This window comes from Sciurus vulgaris (genome assembly GCF_902686455.1).
Source record: "Sciurus vulgaris genome assembly, chromosome: 7".
In the NCBI taxonomy this organism is placed as follows: Eukaryota; Metazoa; Chordata; class Mammalia; order Rodentia; family Sciuridae; genus Sciurus; species Sciurus vulgaris.
This window is the reverse complement of record NC_136467.1, coordinates 101,176,215-101,200,429: the sequence shown is the minus strand read 5'-3', so window position 1 is coordinate 101,200,429 and position 24,215 is coordinate 101,176,215. Positions and strand designations below refer to the sequence as shown.

Here is a 24,215-nt window from a genome sequence, read left to right as displayed (position 1 = left end):
TGCATTTTCCATTTTTAAAAGGAACACCTCAGCAAACTCTGTTATTCGGTTATCCGTACCAAGTGATGACAAGCCTATGAACATAACTAAAACACCTCAGAAATCTCAAATCCCTAACCTCCAAAATTCAGCTGTCAGCACCAGAACCACTATTCCCTGATACATTTCATTTTTTCTCAAGGTAATTCACGACATCCACTAGAAGGACATGTGAGCTCTTGGACAGGCAAAATAGCCCCCGAGAAAGGAAGACATGGCAAACCTGGAAAAGTCACTTCTTTAAGGATTCTGGGTCCAGTGTCCTTCAAAAGAGGTTTGTAGATAAACTGCTCAAACCATGAAGACCCCACTGCTTAAAAGTTCTAAAAATTACAGAAGATTTCTTGTAATTCCAGCAGGTCTCTTAAGTTTATAAATAACTGTCTTAAATTATATAAAATGGAATATATTGATTCTTGATTATAATTAGGAAAAAAAGTAATTCATTAAGTCACTTTATCCCTGTTCAAACTTAGATGGTTTTAATAAAATATCTCTTAACAATACAAATCAGAAATACTTTTTTAAAAAATTCAATATTTTAAAGACAACATGAGAAAATAATTTACTTAGCATCAAAAAAGGTCAAAAATCTGTACATATTTCATTAAAATGTGAAAAAAATTAAAAGATGCTGAAATAATATTTATAGATCCCTGCTCTGTGTTAAGCATTCTGCAAAGGTTGGGTTAATATTTCAATGAACAAAATGCACACTGTCTTTGCCTTCAGTGTTTACAAGCTATTGTCAGTTCTTTTCTTATGAACTGCCTATTGAAGTCTCTGGTCTGTTTTTCTACTGAAGACAAAAATCACTGTTCTTGCTGATTTGCATAAACATTTTCTATATTAAGGATATTAATACTTGTTCATAAAATAAAATTCCAATAAATTAAAATCTGAACAATTATTGAAACAAATCATGAAATAATTCTGAAGCATGAGATATTTACTTAAAATTTATCATAGCCACTACTGCCTTCCATTCAAGACTTCTGTAGACTCACGAAGCAGTATGGTGATGTGGTTAGGAGCACAGGCTATCAATACAGATGGCTTGGTTTTGAATCTCAACTCTGCCACTTCCAAACTGTGAACCTGGACAATCTCTATGTGACTCAATTCTATCAAATGCAAAATGGGGATAATTTAAGCACCTACTTCAAAATGTTACTTTGAGAATGACATAATTCACAAAGAATACTTAAACTGTGTCTGACAGCTAGAACGTACTCAATAAGCATTGCCTATTTTCAGTGGTATACTAGAGCCAGCTCACAAGAGAACTGTTGAAATTTCAGAACTGTGTTAGTTGGTTGTCAAACATAGACATCTTTTAAAAAATAGATGACATAAACCTACACTTAAATAAATGACATGAAAAACAGTAATATCAAAATTTATCACTTTACTACAAGCAAAATTTATTGCTTTACTACATTCTACTGTTATCTTTGCTCTTGAGTTTATTTACATCTATCACAACTGTATTATGGAAATACCATACAATGGTGTGCTAATGCACATCTCTTGCCAACTCTATTTATGACATCAACTTGGTAGCTTTAAATTGGCCATGGTAAAAAATATATTTCCTACCATGAAAATGAGCAAATGCTGTAAGTCAAGACATTTTTCCATGGAGTGTTAGTTGCCAAATGTTTACCAGCACACCAATGCCTACTATACTAAAAATTATAACAAATCATCTTTAATTTCTTTCCCCTTTAATGTATTTCTTTTTCATAGAAAAACAAAAAGAAAAGGTGGCAAGCCAAAATGTGAGTTATCCTTATTTCTTGTCCCTACATGGTACTGGGTAAACAAATTGACTGCCAACCTCAGGTTGTTTTTCAAAACTGTGTCCTAAGGGACCATAAACCTTTGTCTGTAACTGCACCAGACAGTGGCCTTGCCTTTTCTGTACTGTCAAAGCCCAAAAGATTCAGTGTTCGTTAAAAATAACAAGGCTAATCTGCCACAGTTCAATATGGAGGCCACCTTAAGGAGAAAAAAAGCTAAGTGCCAAAATGTCATCAGATACAGTCCACACATCTCTCAAAATTGTTTTGCCCTCTGACATTACTTAGCAACTCAAGTCAATATCAAACAGGCCCACAGTCACTCTAGCTGAAACACAAATATTAACTTTAAAAAAAATTGTCAAGTACCCCAGCTGCCTTCTAATTGCAAATTGCATGTCTTGAGTTAGGACCTAATACAATATATGCACCAATAATGTGTTCAAAGGGACCAGCTAAATGCCACAAGCATGGCAGTGTTTACACAGCTCAGAATGAGGCATGAGAGGAAGTAGGCTGGCGGGGCCCTCAGGACTTACCCTACTTAAAGTGTTCAGGATCAGGAAGAAGAGAAGGTAGAGTACATGTGTCTGGATACTTATAGAGTACAGGGTTTTGGGGGGACCAGCAAAATGGAGTGGGAAAAGCATCAAACTAGAAATTAGAACACCTGGGCTCCAGGCCCAACTCTGGTACCAACTAGGACTATGCACTTAATATCTGGGTGCAATTCTCAGACAAAAAATTTTGGAGCTAAATTACACAACCTTAGCATTATGCTTCTGCTCTATTATTCAGAATAAAAGAACTGTCACTAGCAGGAGAATCTTTTCTCTCTATCTGCCCTATTGTGATAACAGTTTTATTAAACTGACCCAAACTTAAATCATATATAGAAATAGTTACATTAGTGTGAAAATCCAAAAATCTTAAAAATCAATGTCTTAATTCTCCAGCTACACAACTTTTATATTTTTAGAGTTAATCTAACGCAAATGCAAATGCCTAACAAGGCCACACTTTTTTTCCTTTCTATCACTAAGCACAGTTCAGAGTTTCCATCAAATAGAAAGAATTTAATAACTATGTCAATAAATTTTGTATTAAGAACTTTGAGGGGGGCTGGACTTGGGGCTCAGTGGTAGAGTGCTTGCCTTGCATGTGTGAGGCACTGGGTTCGATTCTCAGCACCATGTATAAATAAATGAATAAAATAAAATAAAGGTCTATCAACATCTAAAAAATATTAAAAAAAAAAAAAAAAAAAAAGAACTTTGAGGATTTTAAGCAGGCAAGATTTCTGTAGTCTATCTAATTGGTAGCACATACCTATAATCCCAGGACTTGGAGGTTTAAGGCAGAACAATCACAAGTTCAAGGCCAGCCTCAGCAATTTAGCCAGACCCTCGGCAACTCAGCAAGACCCTGTATCAAATTAAAAAATAAAAGGACCAGGGATATAGCTCTGGGGTAAATGCCCAGTACAAAAAAAAAGGGGGGGGCTTAAAGTGAAAAAGGGTGACCTTTGATTTCTGGGTATGATGGAGTAATGAAGTAGATCTATTCTTATACCTTAAACAACTGGAAATGAAGACACAATTTATGTAAGTACAATTTCTGAACATTGGACAAGGAGCACAGATGAAAGTGATCTCTGAGGAAAGAGAAACTGACAAGAAGCCCTACTACTTCCCCAGCTTACAGCCTGAGGAGTTTCCAGACTACAGTGCAGGAAGGGGAACTCGGGTGGCACACGGAGGCAAGTTAGAAGACAGTTAACCCGAGGGAATCAAGAGAATTTGAATTTGCAGGGCAGAGAACTGGAAGGAGATGTACAAGTGCAAAGGCCGTAGCTCTCCAAGGAGGTGCATCTTCCCCAGAAAACCGTGAACGTATGTAAGGAAACTACCTGAAGCCAGGTGGAGAACCACCAGAAAACAGAAGAGAGACTCAAAAGAGTATTGCTTCTAAAGGAAAAAGGGAAAGTTCGTAGTAGCAAAAATTTCTCAGACCTTTATATCATTAAAAAGAAAGGACAGACAGTATTGAACTTCCGGTTACTGAGGCTCCTGGTTTGGTGCTGAACCTGGCACTACATTTCTAGATGTGTTTCATATTTAAAGGTTCTAGAACTGTGAACAGCTGCTTTAAAATACTATACAAGATGTCCAAATAACACTGCGGAGCAACAATACTGAGTTCCCAACAAACCTGGAAGTCAATATGTCCATGAACTTTGTCTTTGCCATTGCCCTGCAGAATTGCCTCCCCTCAGAATTCTCCACAAGTTCAAGTTTTGTTACTTTTATCTAAATTGAATCTTATCTTCTCCTTATAATTTCTCTTGTCAACAGTTCATTCTGCTTATCTTCCTATATTCCATAAATTAGGTACCTCAGAGTGAAATAATCTGTATAATTCTTTAAAATTACCAAAGCTACTTCAAATTTTACCTGCTTGGCAGTATTAGAATTGCTGGGAGACCATTAGTTTAGTTACTTTACTTAACTAAAGCTAATAACTAAAGCTAGCTTAGATAAGAGGGCATTTTACCACTAAGTTACATCCCCAGTCTTTCCCCCCACCTTTTTTTTTTTTTTTGTAATAGGTATTGAACCCAAGAGTTCTTAACCACTGAGCAACATCCCCAGTCCTTTTAATATTTTATTTACAGACAGGGTCTCACTGAGTTACTTAGGACCTCACTAAATTGCTGAGGCTGGGTCTGAACTAGGAAACTCCTGCCTCACCACTAAACTCCTGCCTCTAAGCCACTTCCAGATTATAGGCATGGGCCACTGTACCTGGCTCCCCGCCCTTTTTTATTATTTTGAGATGGGGGTTTCACCAGGTTGCTAAGGCTGGCCTCAAACTTGGATCCACCTGTCTCAGTCTTCCAAATCACTGGAATTACAGGTATGTGTCACCACACCTGGCTGAATTCAGAAAATCTTTTTTTTGTTGTTGTTGTTTGTTTGTTTTTCTCATACAAGGGACTTTATTTATGCAGTCCACTCAGGGAGAAATGAAAGGGCAAAAGAGAAAGATGGAGCCTGGCTTCTCCCAGATATTGGAATCTCAGCGGGCTGGGAGGAACCAATTGGGAGGAGAATTCTTGCAGGCCAATAGCATGTTAGGACGTAAGGTGAGAGGCAGCATAAGCAGAAATTCCTGTAAGGTAAGAGGCGGGCATTGTGCAGATTGACAGGTGGTGGGAAGGCCCGAAATTCCTGTACCGGAATAGGCGGGTGGAGCGCAGATTGACAAGTGGTTGGGAAGCGGGAAATTCCTGTAATGGGAGAGGCGGGCAGCTTTATACGTTACATTCCCACATTTGGTTTTTTTTTTTGTTTTTTTTTTTAATAAAAAAATCTTGCTCTCCAGTTCTTTTTGAAGCCTTCTCTCTCCTTCCTGCCTAGGTGACTGGGGTTGGTTTTGCAGGTGAGATGTAAAAAGTTCATTCTCCTTCCAGGCTTCCAAAGGCAGATGATTTTCTTGGACTTCATTTTCTCGATCTGACTGATCCCCTATTTCTACACTAACTTCCTGTCCCCAATTCTGACATCATTTACCCCTCTAATACTAGGAACTCATTCACTGCTGTAGGGAAAAGGGGTGATGACTGATCTGGCTTCTTCGAGCTGGAAGTGGGCAGCGTGGGGCAAGCAGTTTGGAGGTTCCTTTTTAGAAATGAGGTCAATTGAGGGGTTCATGGTAGAAGTCCGGTTGGGGGGAGAGCAGGCTGTAAAGGCATCTGGGGATGGGTGCTTCAATTTTGGAGTCCGGTGTTGCATGCAGAAAACTGGGCGTCCAGGTAAATAGAAGGTGAGTCTCTATCCGCGGGCACTGGGGCTATCGGATGGGAATCCGCTTGCTCAGTCAGCGGAAAAACCCATCCCAGGTTTCGGCACCAGATGTTAGGAAAAATAAAAAATGCAAAAAATGCATCACCAGATGTTAGGGGCAGTTGTGGCTCCCAGAAAAATGCTCCGCAGACACCCAGAAAATCTTTTTTTTTTTTTTTTGGGTGCTGGGGATCGAACCCATGGCCTTGTGGGTTACAAGGCAAGTACTCTACCGACTGAGCTATCTCCCCAGCCCCCAAGAAAATCTTAAAGCCCAAAACCCTCGGTAGAAACTGATAAAATCATTTTGATTAAATTATTAAGCATTTACAATATGCTAGTACCATAAGTAATGGAGATAATAAAAAGACTAAAAGTTTTACTACAGTTTCCCAAACCTCAAAAGTATTTCATTGTCTGCTATTTGATAATACTATTCTTCTAAATGTAATTTGCTTTTCCTTCTCCCTACTATATTTCCATATCTTTCCACATAAGGAAGTATTAGGTACTTCCTTATAATCCTGGGGTTATTTTATATTCCAGAGAAAAAGAAACTGTGCTATAAAAGAAGTCTACTAGTAGCTGGGTGTGCTGATGCATGCCTGTAATCCCAGCTACTTGGAAGTCTAAGACAGAAGGACTGTAAGTTCAAAATCAGCCTGGGAAACTAAGGAAGATTCTGTCTCCAAATAACAGTAACAAGGGATGTGACGTAGCTCTGTGGTAGAGAATTTTCCTAGCAAGTATGAAGCCCTGGGTTCAATCCCTGATAATGCAAAAGAAAAAAAAAAATAAATAAAAGTTGTTTACTAAAATTTCTTTATTCCTACTTGTCAAGAGAAACAAAACTTTATGAAACAAGGCTATGGGTACAGAACACAATGGACTCCCCAGGTAAAGGAGGTCAGACAGTAGTTACTCTTAGAGTACTCCCCTCTTACTGCAGATTCAGCACCTTAATACCGCCATGATTCATTCTGCTGGTTTTCCCCAACAGAGTAGTATCTTCAAAGAAAAGCAACACATTCTTTGTTCATCTTTGTGTATGTAATGGGCACTCAAATTTATAAAATTTGTTAAACAAATGAATGAAAAAGTAACTTTAGAAAACAAACAGGTACTCTAGTTAAGGGTGGCACTCCTCAGACAGCATATTGTATCTGACTGTCTCAAGTCAGCATCTTCTCTTCCTGTTGGACTCTGCCTAAGAAGACAGCCTGTGAGTGTAAGATCAAATCAGACACCGAAAATAATAGCCGAAGCCGTAATGGATCACATCAGCAGTAAACGACTACACAAACCCTAAGTCTGTAAATTGTTTATGAAAGTGCCAGATGGTCTACCAAGTTAATGTCACTGAATACCCAATGCTGCTTATAAATTATACCTGTTGGAATCACTTGGGGGATCTTTTATATGCATGCAAGTATTTATTAATTTTCTTCTTTTAAACTTCCTACTTTGTGATGATGTTTATATTTGTTCCAGAAGCAATAAACATTTTTTTTAAAAGGTCAAATACAGTTACTGTTAACAGACTGTATTCTATCCTTTCACATCTATGTCTGCACATACAATTTTCCCATTTAATAAAAATGTCATATTTATGTGTATATACATATATGTGTGTGTCTGTATATGTGTGTGTGTGCGCACATGCGTGTGTATGTGCGTGCATGGGCGTGCATCTGGGGCCCTTTAATTTTTCTTAATATGTGAGAGAAATGTTATATAGTTCAATAACTAGAGATTTAACTCATTCATTATCAGTTGCTTAATATTTCAGTATCAAAAATCTATTCAGCTATCCCCAACTATAGTCAATCACATTGTTTCCAGAATTTTGGTATAACAAAAGCGAAATAAACATCCTTACATTTAAACTCTGCCTATAGGACAGATTCAGAAATACTGATATGTCAAAGAGCATGTGAGCCTTCAGCAGCTGCCTCCTTTCCAAAAAGGTGGAAACAAGCTGCACTCTGGCCAGCAGGGGAGGGGAGAACTCTCCCCACTTCTTGCCAGCACCAGAAGTTTTAATAAATACTTTCAGAAGATGATGACAATAAATGTGATCACCACCTTTAAAAATTACTATTTCTAATTTTTTTTCTAAAATCCTTTGTGTTAAAAATTTTGACAGCTGGGCAGGGGATGTGGCTCACTAAGAGGGCATTCATCTAGCATGCACAAAGTTATAGGTTCAATCCCCACCCGAGGGGGTGGGGGGAGGATAGAAATTTACAAGCTGTTTCCAGTTAACCAATGGGTTTGGTTATGGAAATTCACTTGTAAATTCCAAACAACCATTTGGAAACATGCTTTCTCTTTAAAATAGTGCTTAAATAAAAGTTAGATAATCCAGGCTAATGCAAAGCTGTATTTTTAATTTAAAAAAATGGTAAAATGACAACATCATCAATGTACAATATACATTGACATTTTATAGTCAATTTGGAATAATAATCAAAATATGTAACTCTAGATTCATTAAAAATGTTTAATAAATACATACAACAGGCACATTCCTATTATAAACACAATTTCCAAATCACATCCTTCTCAACTGTATACTTAGCTGCTGCTATCTTGGTGGGAATTGAGAAGACTGGGACAGACAGTCATAAATATAACTAGTCAGGAGAGCGAGTACGGTGGTAGATGTATGTGTACAGAACTAAAGGATGAGGACTGAAATCAGGCACCCACTGACCTGAAAGCCTCTATCTCCCAGCTTACTAGAAATACCAACACATAAGCTCCCTCTCCTTTCTTTCCTGACCTTTCCTTCTCCACCCTCCCTCCCCTATGTGTACACACACAACACATGTCCATTTGAGGTGACTGCAAAGCCAAACCTCCAACCCTTCCACTGCTGCTCCTACTCTCTAAATGTGCTAGAATTGAGGCCACAGTGTACCATATTCACCTCTACTATCCTCCTGTATCCAGTCCTAATTCAGAGAGGGAGGGTTCCAGATTCCAGCAGATTGTCAGAATGCAGGACATGGGAAGGTATCTGATAGATTGCTGGGTGGGGGGTGGGTAGTGTCCACAGGTCTGTCCTGGATCTGCTTCCCGGAGGTAGATCTTATAGTTAACTGGGAAACAGCTACCATAATGCAAATGCTGCAACCAAATTATCTTTGAACCCTTCACGGTGAAAAATATCTTAATTGCATGCTATAATTCAATGTATATTATTAAGTCTAATCTAGTTCCTGAAGTTTCAGAACACTGATGAGCCTGCTGCATGCAATTTATCATCGCAGACACGATGCTGGTCCCTAAAATACATAAACATCAAATTTAATACTGAAACCTGAGTGTTCCTCTCATTGCATACACAGAGTACTGACATCACCATTCCTTCCTAATTCTCTACTAGTTCTTGATTTTTTCATTAGGTGGCTTAGAAATAATCAGTGAAAGTATTTCTTATATTTCATAAGTTAAAAAAGGGGGGGGCTCATCAATGTATCAATATGAAGAACTGGAAATGAGGAGACCTCAGATTTGAGGTTTTGCCATTTCCTTTACTGACTCCACTTTTCTAGAATTCAGTTTTCTTAAGTACAAAATGGAGAAACTGAAAGTCAATATACTCCATGTTTCTGTCTTCTCTTTATATGGATCACAAGCAATGGTAATTCTCCAAGAATGGGCAGGTTAGGAAAGGAGACTTGGGATTAGAGACAGAACTTCCCCAGAGTTCTGTGAATAGGGGGATGGCAGTGGCGGGGAGGGGAGCAAGGGAAGAGAGAAACAAATCCAAACTGCTTCAGCAATACCCCAGTGTCTTGAAGCCCCCTCAAAGTGGAGGGCCCTATTCCTAGTCCTAAGGCTGTAGCTCTGCCCAAACTCCAAAGCACTGGTTTGAAAACCTGGGGGAAAGAAATGACCAATCAGGAATTGTTTGTTCAAGTTCATTGTTAAAAATGAAAAATTAGAAGTACCACAAAAGAAATATCCCATTTAACCAAATATGAAGAAAGATCCTGGGTTAGGATGACATTTTGGCCCTTCCTCAAGACTGTATGTGGTGATCACTGAACTAAACACTACAGAAACACTGACTTAGACACACAAGAACAACACAGCAATGGGTAGTAATTTTGAAACTTCCAAAATGAGGACATTGGCACTCTCTCAAAGGCGTTAAGTTTATATAGCATTAATTCATGTAAACAGAGTGCGGAAACTTGTTAAAACGTGGATTTCTTCCAAAAATTCTACTTTAATCAATACTTCAAATAAATCTTAATTCTCTGAGGTACTCTTTGATGCAGTGCCATTCAGTGTCTTGAAGACCAGTAATGAAAGACAATGCAATAATTAATTACAAGCTACATCGAAAGTCTGGAAAACATTTTAAGGGGTTTTCAAAAGAAATCAATTATAATTTCTAAAAAAATAAATGACAAATACGGTAGCCATTTCTAAAATAAAAAATGAAGTGGATACCATAAACGATAAATGGAAGCCATGTCAGAAATTAATGCCAAGACGGCTGAGGCATGAGGATCACAAGTTCAAGGCTAGCGTCAGTAACTTAGTAAGACCCTGTCTCAAAATAAAAAGGGGTTGGAGTGTAGCTCTGTTATCAAGTATAGCTCTGTTGTCAAGTGCTCCTGGTTAAATAGCAAAAAAAAAAAAAAAAAAAAAAAAAAAAAAGGCAGGGTGGGGGACATTCAAGAAATGAATAAAGGATGAAATAATTAAGGCAAGTATTATAATTGAGAACATGGGCAATCATTCATTTTAATTCATATGCCATCCAAAACTAGTCAGCATAAAAGCCAAGAATGGAAACCAGATCTCATTATTAGTCATTGCTTTCTTCTAGAATTCAGAGTGGTTCAAATTTTTTAATTGGATATACAACTCAAGAACCTATTCAATCATCGATTAGGCAATATTTTATAAACAGTAATCACAAACTTGTTTATTAAATCCCTATGACTGCTTTCTTATTTTGAACATTTTTTCCTGAAATTTATAATTAGATGGAAAGACACTAATATAATATTAACCAAAACTTATTCCTTAAACACAAAACTGCTCAAACATTTCAAGGTACTGCTTATCACTACTACATAAATAATGCATGAATCAGGCATCAAAAATGTTTTGAGGTAATACTTCAGAGCATTACAAAATGTCATATGTTAAGTGAATAAACAGGAAATAGACCTTTATATACAGTGGTCCAAATTTTTTAGTTTTATATACAAAGAAGAAAAAAGTAGTGGAAAAAGAAAAGGAAATCTGTTAGAAAATTAATTTGTATATTTGGATAACAAACTTGAAATTGTTTTTTTAATTCATATTTTATATGCCTTATTTTCCAAAAATGTTAGCATGTGTCACAGGTTTTCTTCTCATGTTCCCCCAACAACTTTGATAGTTCCTCCTTTTCCACTAATATAGAAATTACACCTTTATAAATCAGTGGAATACCTTACCTTTTCTGCCTAAATGAGTTAACTCTACAATTTGAATAGCTGATTCAATTAACAATGAAAACAACAGATGACATTTTTTGTTCAAACATATTGTACTTCTCTCCTTCCTAAATATATGAACAGAAGTCTGCCGATAATTCCAGAACATATTCAATTGCTATTTCCTTAAACTGAAACTATTCACTTCTCACCACATAGAGTTCTTATGACTGATGACAATTCCCGAGTGCATTTAAGGATGGGCCACAATTATTTACATTATCTTCTAGACTAGCTACCAGAAGATCAGAATTCTAGTCTTCAGTCAGCAACCCAGACAATGAAATCATGGGAGGCCCAATCTCCTTGGAATAAGGGCACTCCACTTTGCCTCAAAAAACTGAGGTAAAAATTAAATCATACCTTATAGGTAAAACCATGACAGGAAGGTGCTGTAATGATTATGATCATCAATATAATACAGATTGAGACAACCATGTTAAGTCTCATTCAATCTTTACATTTGTTGAACCATGACAATAAGATATTTCTCACCACTAAACTCTAAGATTTCATAATACATTCACGATATTGCAGAGTTCTTATAAATGGAGCATAAAAATTTTCAGTTCACACTGATTATAAGCAAAATCTGTCTGGTTTTAATAAAATATTAATTAAATCATTATGACAGTACTTTTCCCACAATGCACAGAGTCAAGTGCAAGGTTGGATTTTGTAAATGAAATGGTAAGCTTGGAGGAGGGCATCTCTGCCCTACAGAGCAATGCAAAGTCAACACCTCCCCAAAGCCCTCCTTCAAATGTCAACCCTGTTTTTGAACACCTTCCCCATTCCCAGACCCCTCCTCTTGTGCAGCACTCACTCCTGAATGAAGCCAGCCCCACTTCCTCACCACACTGTGCTCTTTAGGAGAATACTCACCCGTGATCCTCCTTCTGCGGTAGACCCTGGTTCCTTCACAGTTTTTAAGCATAGGATCAATGAGTTATTTAGAATTAAACCATATGTTCCAACTGCATGAATATCTCCTCACTGCCCCAAATGCTCTGCCTTTTCCCAGTATTTCTAGGGAAATATCAAATACAAAATATGATGAGGTCAGAAGAGAGGGGATAGTGTATGTACTCTATTCACTTGAAGTATATAATTAATTAATTTCTGACTAGAAATACCAGAAGGATTGGGAACAATGCAGTACAAGTGTTTTTAAAGGAATGCTAATTTTAAAATATTTCACTGCATCTATCATTTTAATTCTACTGAAGCACAAATTTAAATTTCTATGTAACGTTTTAAATGCAAAGGGACAGGTATCAAGAACTTTTTTTTTCAACAAAAATAAATGAAAGTGACTTTGCATCCTGCTTTTTGTAATTTAGAACCTTTTAATCCTGCTTTAGATCCTCCAAAAAATGTTTTTAAAAAAAGTAAAAAGATTACAAAGTATCTAAAGCAACTAAATTACTATAGCTTCTAAAATTGCTTGAAGGACTTTCAAACAACATTGAGAAACAACTTCACAAACATAAGCCCTTGCTTAATGGAGTATAAAATTCATACCACATGCAAAATCAAACTCTGAATTTCAATCACTCAGCTTTTCATCTACTAAGTATTTTCAATCTTCTCTAGTTTCTATTAAGTAAAGGTTCCACAAAGATCACAGAATGAACAACCAAATAGTTCTTTAATAAAATTCACTTTTTTCCTAGCAAAGGCAATTAGTCACTGGGATTCCAACAGTCATAAATATTCAGGGGCTATGGATCTTCTAAAATATGCTACAAGCAAAATCTGGTAGCTTTGCTCTAACTGAACACATATTTTTAAAATCAAACACAACCATCTACAGAAAAGCATTATATTAACTCTCAGGGCAACAGCATAAAATTTAGGTTCTTATGTACTGTATACATACACATGACATCCAAGTCACTATAACACTTCCTAAAAAATTACAACTAACTATTTTTTATCCAGGTCTACTTCAGATCACATTTTAAAAGAAGTCATCCAGTATCCTGAGTTTAACTTTCACATGTTTTGCAGGACATGACTACTGATTTCAGTCTGTCCTTAAAATAGAACAGTTCAACTAATTTTAGACTCAAGTGGTATACAGCATCATAGCTGCCAGCTAACTGGATACCTGAACTGCTGCAGCAGCCTGTGTAGATACACCAAAGCAAACTGTCAGATTGCTGAACTCTGCGCCACCGGACACTGTGAAGTAGCCAAGATGCAACAGTACTTACGAACACTATGACCGTATGAAGGAAATAATCAGGCCCCTATTTATATAAACAATATCTATAACATGCAATAATCTGAAAGCATCAAAAGGTTGTAATGATATAAAAAGGCTACTGACCATTTGCAAAATATATACCTAATAAAGGAGTGGCAGTGAAAATTTATACAAAGATCTCTTAAAGCTCAACAGTAAATACACAATCTCAGTTAAAAAGTGGGCAAAAGGTTTGAACAGACACCTCACCAAAGAAGATAAACAAATGGAAAATTATTACATGAAAAGATGCTCAACATCATTTGTCACTAGGGAACACAAATTAAAACAATGAAATGCTACTGTGACCTATTGGAATTGCTCAAATATAGATCAGTGACAACACTGCTATGGTTTGAATAAACTTATATTAAGGCGTAATTCGTCAATGTGGCAGCTTCAGGAGGTGGGGCCTTTAAGAGGTGATTAGGTCATGGGGGCACCACCCACAAACAAATTGTTTTTCTCAAAAGACTGGATTAGTTCTCTCAGGAGTGAGCTAGATCTCTGGGACTGGATCTGTTACCAAGAGAGCAAGTTGTTATAAAGTGAATTTGGCACCTCCCCTTGTCTCCCTTGCACAAGTGCTCCTGCACAAATCAGATTCCCCTTTCCCCCTTTCTAATTCTGTCTAATATAGCACAGCATGAGGTCCCCACCAGAAACTGACCAGATGTGGCAGTCCAACCTTGACAGAATCACCAGTCAAAATAATCCTTTTTCTTTATAAATCATCCAGCCTCAGGAATTTTGTTATAGCAATACAAATGAGATTAAGAAAAACACCAAATGCTGACCATGATGTGGAGCAACAGGAACTCTCATTTGTTACTGATGGAAATGGAAAATGGGACCCTATTTTAAAAGAAAGCTTAGCAGATTCTTACAAAGGTAAACATAGCATACAATCTAGCAATTGCACTCCTTTATCCAAATAACTTGAAAACTTATATCCACACAAATGCTTACAGCAGCTTTTAAATAATTGACAAAAAAATGAAAACCACCAAAATGACCTTCAGTAGGTGAACGGATCAACTGTGGTACACTAGACAATAAACTATTATTCAGCAATAAAACAATACTACTAGATGATTCTAAATATATAACATCTGGACGAGGCAAAACTACAGAAACAGCGAAAAGATCAGCGGTTGTCAGGGGTTCAAGGGCTGGGGAAAGAACAGGTAGAACACAGATTGTTTTAGGCAGTGAAACTATTCTGTATTGTATGTAATGATAGGCATATGACATTATGCATTGGTCAAAACTCAAAGAACTATATAACAATGATCACTAATATTAACTGTGGATCTTAGTTACTAATAATGTATCAATATTGGTTCATCAACTGCAGCAAACGTACCACACCAATATGTCAATACAGGAAAACTATGGGGAAGGGGAAAGAATATATGGATATATGGGAACTGAACTTTCTGCTCAGCTCAGTTTCTCTATAAACCTAAAATATAGTCTATTGATTATTGATTTAAAAAAAAAAAAAAAAAAAAAAGGCTACTGTCCTAGAAGAAGTCAGAGTACTTACACCCTCAGGTCAGCTTCAATCCCTGACTACCTATGGAATCTTTACTGCTCAGAATATTTCAAATGCCCTATTTTACCTACCACACTGGGTTAATAAAGGTAGGATAAAATAAGCTAACAAGTAGCATTATTTCATGCCAAAAATCAAGAATCCGTATCATCACACTAGCATGGCCAGCATGGAAAACTGTAACACTAGATACAGGACATGTTTTTAATTCCCTGTGACAATAGTATCTTTGTACAGTATCTTTAATACTAGGATCCCCTGGGAAATATTTCCACCCACTACAGAAAAATCAAGACTTTGTCAACTCCCTTTGACAGTTCCTTTCAGGAAACATTTCAGGCATGTATCAAAGCAGCCACATTCACTGGTGACATTTACCAAAAGAATTTTCAAAATTTCTTCAATCTAAATATACACTGGAAATGCTCATATTAAAATTTTATTTTCCTTTCATGGATATTTAATCATTAAAATTTATGATCTAGCCAAGATAAAACAGTTCAGTCTCCAAAATCTACTTAACATTTGAATTGAAATAAATCTTGATGAACTTCTAAACTATTAATACTTATTTCACTCATCCATTTAATACATCTTAGAAAGTTGTAGATTTAATTAAAATCAGATTCCATGCCACTGCTTTCTCTTACATACAAGGAGAAGGATAACATATACTTTGTAAAATCATAGCGAGGATTACGTGAGATTTCTTTTAAAAGAGACAAGTCTTGAGCCAGGCATGGCAGTGCACACCTGCAATTCAAGTACCTCGGAGGCTGAGGCAGTAGGAAAGCAAGTTCAAGACCAGCCTCAGCAATTTAGTGAGATCCTATCTCAAAATAAAAATTAAAAATATTTTTCAAAGTGGAGGGTGTGGGGGCCATAACTCAATGGTTAAGTGCTCCTGGGTTCAATACCCAGAAAAAAGTAAAAATAAAAAAATCAGATCCCTAATAAAAATGTTTTCATAAAAACTTTCTATAATATTTCCCAGTTCATGTAATGATATTCAAAATGTATATAGCTTTATGTCAAACATCCACTTGATGCTCAAATGCCATTGCTCTCATCACTTATAGCTACATGATTACAGGAAAAGTCACCAAGTTTTAATTTCCTTATTAAGAAAAGGTAGCAGTTGTGAAGAGAGTTGTGAGAATCACAAATTTCTAATTTAGAAACTATTTTTACAGTGAGTGGCTTCCTAACTTGCCTCCTGCCTCCCTGGGTCTTCCTTCTGCTCAGACCTCCTCACTGCTGCGTTACCTCACTGGTTGTCTTGCCGAGGGTGACCAAGGGTTCTCCTCTCTGCCTATAAAGATCAAATCCAGTCCTGAGTATGGCATGCAAGACCCTTTCAATCTGGCCCACCATAACCTTCCATCATTCATCCACTGTCATATAACCTCTATCCAATTCCATACTTCAGAGCTCATGTCCACTGCAGCCAAAACTCAAAATGGACCCTGGGGTTATGCCAATGAGGTAGAACAGTTATGCTAGTCTCTCCTCTTGGAGTTTTCCTCCCGAAACCTTTACCTTCTCAACTAGATCTCATTTGACCCCCAAGCACAGAGCTTTCTCCCAACACCCAAACCAAGCAGATTAATCTGCTTCCTCTTTGGGAGACATGGAAATAGGGTGGAAAACAGCAACAAATAAAATTACATTAAAAAATAGACCAAAAGAGGATAAGGCTGGTTCATTTGATCATTGATAGGAACAATGCTATACCTCAGCAAACACTTGAAATTTCTTTCTGGAAGTAGGAAGAAAGTGATCACAAAATTACTAGGAGCTAAGAAATGAATACAGAAGCCTTTCCTATATTTTTCTTCAAACATCAATAGAGAGAGAAAAATCCAGTGAGTGTAACAGAAGCCTCTGGGTTTCTTTTTAATTAATGTGAAATAATAAACATTTTGAAGTACAAATCATCTGTCCCTTGATTTGTTCACTGGGTTTAGAGAGTCAGACGATTCGCACACATTTTCAGTACCATCCTACTCAAGTGTGGAACTAGAACAGAATGAACACAACAGCCTAGATAGTCCATCTTTGCATTGCCTCTATAGCTTCAGATGTTTTCTAACCTCCAATCTCACACTCATGCTTTGGTCAAATGCTTCATCTCCCCACAGAGCCAAGCTCCTGAAGCACAGGAAACCCAAAGGCAAAAATACAAAAGCTTCGTTGCCTGACTACAAAATAAGACTAAATGAACTGTTCTCACCTCTTCTCCTTGCACTTATTACCCAAAACTGTTGTTCAATCCATAAATAAACATCTTCAAATGGACCAAATTTTAAAAACAAAAAATCTAGAAGCTTTAAAAAGCATAAAGCTTTCTTTTTTAAGTACCTGACTAAATAAAAGTTGAGAAAATGGTAAGTCAGAATAAAAGAATGTAAAAAGAGCATCAGTATACCTGAAATTCAAAGTTAAATTCACTAACAATATCTCATAATTGCTCACATTCCAGAACTGGTATGTTCTCCTCATGGCATGAGGCATAAACAAGATCTTTTGCCAATTTAAACCCTAATTGTTTTGTGGAAATTTTTTTCAAATCTGTTTTAAAATTAGGAATCATTCAATTATGTCCTTCTGAAGATCTTCAGAGATGTCAATGGAGCGCTCAGATGTTCCCTCAAACTTCAGTGAAGTCAAATGTATTGTGTTATGGTTGTTAACATATGTCTCAACTTCAAGTTTCCAATTTCAGCACAGACAGTTTATCCTCTGTGTGCCAGACACTGCTGGTTGCAAAGCCAGTAGCCATCTTTCCTTATTCTGTAAAAACATAACTTCGATTTTGGTCAGGGCACAAAATTCTTAAAACTTAAGCTTAAAAATCTATATTTCCTACCTTGCAGATGGGGGTGACCCCTGGAACAGTTCTCACATGGAACTGAGACACAAGGGCTGGAAGAGAAGCAAACATCTTGCGATCATAAAACGACCACATGATATGCTCTAAATGCTCCAGAAGGGTCCCTCTTGGCAAATGAAAGTACTCCATACCTCTGGCCTACCTACCTCACATTTCCTAGTACCTAAGAAAAAGAAAACATCTATTTGGTTAAGCACCATCATCTATTTTCTGTTAGAAACAGTCACGATCTCAAGGAACACTCAACAGATTAAACCTGTTTCATTTTCAAAGAAAAGGCCCAGGTGAACATTGTTATAACCATGCCGTTACATTATCATGATACAGCATAGAGTTCACCTATTATATAGCTTTTAAGCCATGATTATAGTGTGAAGAGATGAAATAGGAAATCAAATTTTTGAAGAGTCCAGGAAGTCAAGTAAACCACTGAGCAACATCACAGGTGTGCTATAAATAGGGAGAGAAATTCCCCAAAACCTTTTTACCATTCAATTCACCTGAACACCAGAGTTGGTTTACAGAGTTACAAGACAAGATTTTTACCAATCACATGTCTATGTAGGCTATAAAACTGAACTGAAAAGGAAAACTATGGTAATCGTAGATCCTTCTGTCACCATGCACAGGAGCAATTACTCAAAGTATTAGTGAAAAACAGAGAAAACTTTGCCTATTGTCTAAATAATAAAACCTTGGGTTTAAGTGATATTATACAAAACTAACCAAACCATCCATTCAGCCTTCAGAGAGAATAATATAAGGTTTTTATATTACTGTCTAGGAACAGCATTAATTTCCAGATCAGTGAAAAACTAACCATTTTGTTGGACCAAAATAATTTAACATTTTAAAAATTAAGTCTAAAATGTATAGAATAAAATTACTGGATTCACACTGATTATCTCATTTTCTCATTTAATCACATAAAAAAGTAACACTGTGCTAGGAAAAAATCTTCAGTAACTTTTACAGATTAAAGTGATAGCTAATAATTTTTTATAATAGTATAAATTTGTTTCCTTATGTTTGAGAAGGATGACATCATTATGTACCTTTTATGTTACAATACCAAAAATGTTATTATGTATTACACAGTAAATACACTGGATAATTTACTGAATAGAAAAGTCAATAACAGGAGCTGGGAATATAGCTCAGTTGGTAGAGTGCTTGCCTTGTAAGCACAAGGCCCTGGGTTCTAAACCCCAGCACTGAGAAAAAAAAAAAAAAAAGTCAATAACATGAATGATTTCTGGCATAAACAATAATAGTTATATTTTATTAAAATATATATGCCTTAATTCTCCCTGACTTTGGTATCATTTGAAGTAATTTTTTTTATAAATGGCCCTAAATATTTGACTATGAATATATTTTATAAGTACAGGACTAAAATATGAATCTAAACACTGAACTCTTCTTTGTAGCAAATAACTCTCTGTGTTATTCTAATTCAGCAAACAGTTTCCTATTTTTACTCAGAAGTAAATGACCAAAGCAATACACAAGAATAGACCACACCATAATGAGGGCTCATTCGACACTATTCTTGTTTTTCTACAGAGGGCCTGGTTTGAAGTACTTCCAAGGTTAAGGACTAGACCTAGCAAAACTCTCAACTTGTAAATCTAATATTCACAATTCCTAATATTATATATTATTATAATTCTACATTTCTGGCAACAGGCAAATTGTGAATTTGCTCCAGCTGACTCTACCACTTAAACACTGCTCAACAGCTGGGGCATATGATAACTTGGCAACCTGAGAATACTCCAGATGAATGTAAACTCGTTCTGTAACCAAAGAACTTTTATCAGAAATTAAAAAATCAAAAAAAAAAAAAAAAAAAACTCTCAAGTTCAAATGAGAACATAAAATGTTTTCAATAATGAATTCAGAAAATGAGCAACTGTACTTACAAAGCTTAGTGAACTGACACTCCCTATTCAAAGCCTACAATTCTTTTCTGATTAGATCAGCCCCCATAGCAAGTCATCAGGATAATAAGCACTGTAGTGAAGTCATCATATTGGATACTGATGGGAAGTTGTAACTGGCTTCCAAACACATCGGGAAACAATGAGTTTTCCAGGTCTCTAGCTTTCCATGAAATACACTGGCCAACACACTTACTTTCTTTTCCAAGATTAAATGAAATATAGAACATCTATAAAGCCCAGTACAAACTGATGACCTAAGCATTTCAAAACCACAAAGAAACTGAGGGAAGTATCCCTCACTTTTTCTGTGAAATCTTGTGCAAAATGTTTGAAGAAGTATATGTTGGTAAGGTTATGGTTAAAATGAAGGCCATGTAAAGTACAATGGCCTTCAGAGCTTGAATTTGCTTGTATTTACAAAGGCAAATAAAGACAAGTTTCTAAAGAATGTCTGCTTCCTCAGTTACCTGAAATCTCCCATGTATCACTAATGCAAAACTCAGTATGACAAAAACAATCACACACCTGTAATTTCTTCCAAAAGCATAAAATGTATACAATTCAGAATCTTCCAGACTTTATAGAACACAGATATATTTCTTCAATAAGGTTTAAGGTTTACTAGTCTACATAGCAATATTCTCATTTACAAAGTTCTCAGCACAACTGATTAAGAACCTTATTTTAAAATGGACATATGGAGGTAAACAATTACACACACACACACAAATGATACAAATGTGCTTCAGCCTAAAATACCATTGCACTTGCTCAGAGGCAGTATTATACACAATAGAGTCTTGGCACAAAGGAATTCCAGTTGTGTGTTTACAAAATTCCATGTGGGTTGTAAGACTTTCAGTTTTAAAATATATTCTAGAAAGAGGTAAAACATAATTGTGGGTAGATTTTGAGCTTTGGGAGATTTGGAACTGTGTTATTTAGTTCAGGATTGTATATTTCTACTTTCTACTAAAAAAAAGAGATTATGCACTTTAATCATAAAATTCCATTTAATTTATAAAAATTTAGTTACCAAACTCAAAACATGTTCAAAAGATGCAAAAACCATTTGAACCCAACCTGTGGAAAGACCACTATTTGCTTTAAAATATATATATAAATATATGAGCCACCCTTTGGTGCCGGGTGTTTTGGGAGTCAATAAGGAGACAGTCTATGCACACTTAAAAATACATTTCAAGAGACAAAAAGCTCTTCAAGGGTGCAGTATCTATTTTCTCTAACATTTAACTACAAAGTAAACATAATACCAAAATACTAATATTTGTCATGTTGGCATAGAATTTTCTGCACTTAAATGGTAGGAAGAAAAAAATCCCAAAATATACTTCTTTAAATTTACAACCAACGCACGGAATAAAGTCTTTCATTCATCAGGCTATTAAATAATTTTTGCTATATGCTAGAATAGGCATATAGTCACAAGCCATAAACTTTTTTCAGATAAGAAAAATTATTTTAAGGAAAACGGTTCGGTGCTGGTCTCAGCAGCAAAAGGGCTATGTATTTAAGATCACAAGAATCTTTTTAACAGAGCTAATCAGCACCCCATGCCAAGCAGAGGCAGAAAGGCTTTAGTAATCCCATAGAACATTAATCAGTATCCTCCATCCCAGGAAGAATTATGATTATGCTTAGCACTTAAGAGCTTTTACAAAGGGAGAGAAAATGCAATGTGCTTCTTGGAAACCAACCTCCCTCCCCCATTTTACCGACTATCCAAGGGCGTCTCCGGACCATCGCCCACCCCACCCTGGGTTGAGAGTACTCAAGTCCATCCAAAAACACCTGGGCCATCCCCAAGACCGGTTCAGACACCTGTTTACTAGTGCCCCAACAGTGGTGGCTCTGGTTAACGAAAGGTAACGGTTGCCCCGCCGGTTCGTGCCAAACCACGCAGCCCCAGCACAGGGGACTACATACCTTTGTACCTCTCCAGGACATCCTCGTAGGCCTGGAGGTACTCCTGCTCCTCTACATACAGGTAAGCAGCGGGGGAGAGGTAACCCGCCATGCCGAAGTTTATTTAAGCGATGACTGGCCAATTCCCCTCTTCCCCTCGTAACCCCAGGACAGTATGGTAGTCAGCAAGACGCAGCCTTGGGAACTGGAAAAGAGGAAGGAGCGGCAGGCAAGGGGAAGAAGGCTGAAGCCTGAGGCGCAAAGCAGGGGTGCAAGGGGCGGCGGGCGCCGGCGCCGGCAGAGGAAACGCCCAGGCCCCCTGGTGGGCCGCGGTGCTGGCCGCGCGGCTCCCGGGGAGCCCGAGTCCCTCTCGGGTTTCAGCAGCGGTAAATCTCGGCGAGTCCGGGGGCGGCGACGAGCAGCGCCACGCCACGCGGAGGAGCTGGAAGCGCGGCGGGGGCCGGCGGGCGCCGGGAGGCGCCGGGACCCTCTGCGGCCAGCGCGGCAGGCACCCTGGCCCTGCGCCGGGCGCCTTCTCCGGGCCGGGCCGAGGCCGCGGCGGCGGTGCGGGAGGACGGGCGCGCTGCCTCCGCCCGGGATGCTGCGCGGCGCATCTGCGGCATTTCCTGGCCGCCGCGCTGCAGACACTCGCCCGCGCCCCGGGAGAGAGAGAGGGAGGGAGGGCGGGGGACGGAAGGGAGGGGGCGAGCGCGCGGTCAGCGCCCCGGCGGGCTGGGCTCCGGCCCTGGCGCCGCTCGGCCCCTCCCTTCCAAGCAGAGCCGCAGCGCCCCGGGACCCCTCCCCCAGTCCGCCCACCCGGTTGACAGCGCGGCCAAGCACGCCCACCCCCGGACACTGGTTGCCTGGCCCCGGATCCCCAAAAGCCACGTTTCTATTTGGGACCCACAACAGGTGCCTGGGAAACAATGCCACAGATCAGGGACACCAATGTGCGCAGCCCCCTGCCGGAGGTTGCTAGTACTCCCCGGGGAAGGGGTGACATGGAGGAATATTGGTAACACTTTTCAACCCGTCTTATGGCAAAGGAAGACTCAGGTCACTCTGAGGCAGTACCGGGAGGGGAGGGCACGGGGTCCGAACCTAGGAGACATCCCGGGGCAGGACAGGGCGGGGCGGGGCGGCCTCTGCAGGTGGCCCGGCGCATCAGGGCCTGACAGGCCTGCCGCGCCTGCGCCCCAGGCCGCCCAGCGGCAGCCAGAGGACCAGCCCAAGGTCCCTCCCTTCTGCCCCCCAGAGCCCGCCAGCGCATCTGCCTCTGTGCTCCGCAAAATCCTAGGAGTTCATAACACCCTTGGCTTACTTTGACATCTTCCTCTTTATTATTCATTCCACGTAGTACTAGTATCCATTAATTGGGTAAAATGAGTATGGTTCCCTGAAATTTGATGTCATATACTAAAATGCACTGGTTAGTTTAAAGGTGCAATGAAGGAACCAGTTGGTACCCAAGGCATGTAAATGGATGTGTTCAAGAATAATGGCTGAAAGGAGGTTACCGGTAAACAAAGTTGACCAAATTATATAATTATATTATGTGCATAATATATGTAAATATGTAACAAAGAATTCCACTATTATGTGTAACTATAATTCAATAATGAAAAAAAAATAATGACTAAAGTCAGGCTACCTTGGATGGAATCCTAGCTCCTCATTAACTTGTGTGACCGGGGCAAGTTACTTAGCCTCCCTGAGTCTCTTCCTCAGTAACAGAGTTGATAACATTGCCTAACTCATTAAACTCCAAGAGTAAATGGGGTTTAGAAGAGTGCCTGGCACACAAGAAGCACTATATAAATGTGAGTCGTTATGACTACTGTTTTTTTTTTTTTTTTTAATTTGGTACCTGGAATTGTACCCCAGGGGTGCTTAACCACTGAGCTACATCCCCAAGCCCTTTTTATATTTTCTTTTGACACAGGGTCTCGCTAAACTGCTGAGGCTGACCTGGAACTTTCGATCCTCCTGCCTCAGCCTTCCAAGTCACTGGGATTATAGATGTGCACCACCACCTCTGGTTTACTATTCTTACTATAATTAGATAAATCAGTTCACTGATGACTATCCTTAACCTCTTGTCTAAATCATCCCTCCATATTCCACCTTTCACACATACTGACCTTTTGTCCTTGATTTCTTTCTTTTTTTTTTTTTTTTTATGTTGGGCTGTGACAAATAGACCATTTTCTATTAACTCTTACATGAGAATGAGTTACTCTTGAAAAAGACTACATTCTCTTGGAAAAAGTATTTTACTTCAGCTAGAACTAGAACACTTAGCTCCTCCTCAGGAATTGGCCTAGTTTTTTTTTTACGCCAAATAAAGCAAGACCACAGTCCTCTTTTTTACCTAGACCACTGACTTGTACTCTGTTTGATTCCTCCTTCCCCTAAGCTTTAAAGATCATGAGAGTCTGCACAAAAAGG

At 38.3% G+C, this 24,215-nt stretch overlaps 1 protein-coding gene across 8 annotated transcripts in view; it reads right to left on the bottom strand.

The window, feature by feature from the left end:
- The window catches only part of DST (dystonin), a gene marked incomplete at its 5' end in the record, with an annotated part of 497,398 nt that overhangs the window by 331,378 nt on the left and 141,805 nt on the right, over positions 1 to 24,215 (bottom strand). For 6 of the 8 annotated variants that reach the window (XM_079147479.1, XM_079147480.1, XM_079147467.1 and 3 more), the window contains one exon: positions 21,789 to 22,080. The exons of the other annotated variants lie outside the window; for them this stretch is intronic. In XM_079147479.1, coding sequence (XP_079003605.1) covers positions 21,789 to 21,879 — 91 coding nt within the window. Of the gene's footprint in view, positions 1 to 21,788; positions 22,081 to 24,215 lie in introns of those variants that run through there. 8 annotated transcript variants of the gene reach the window in all.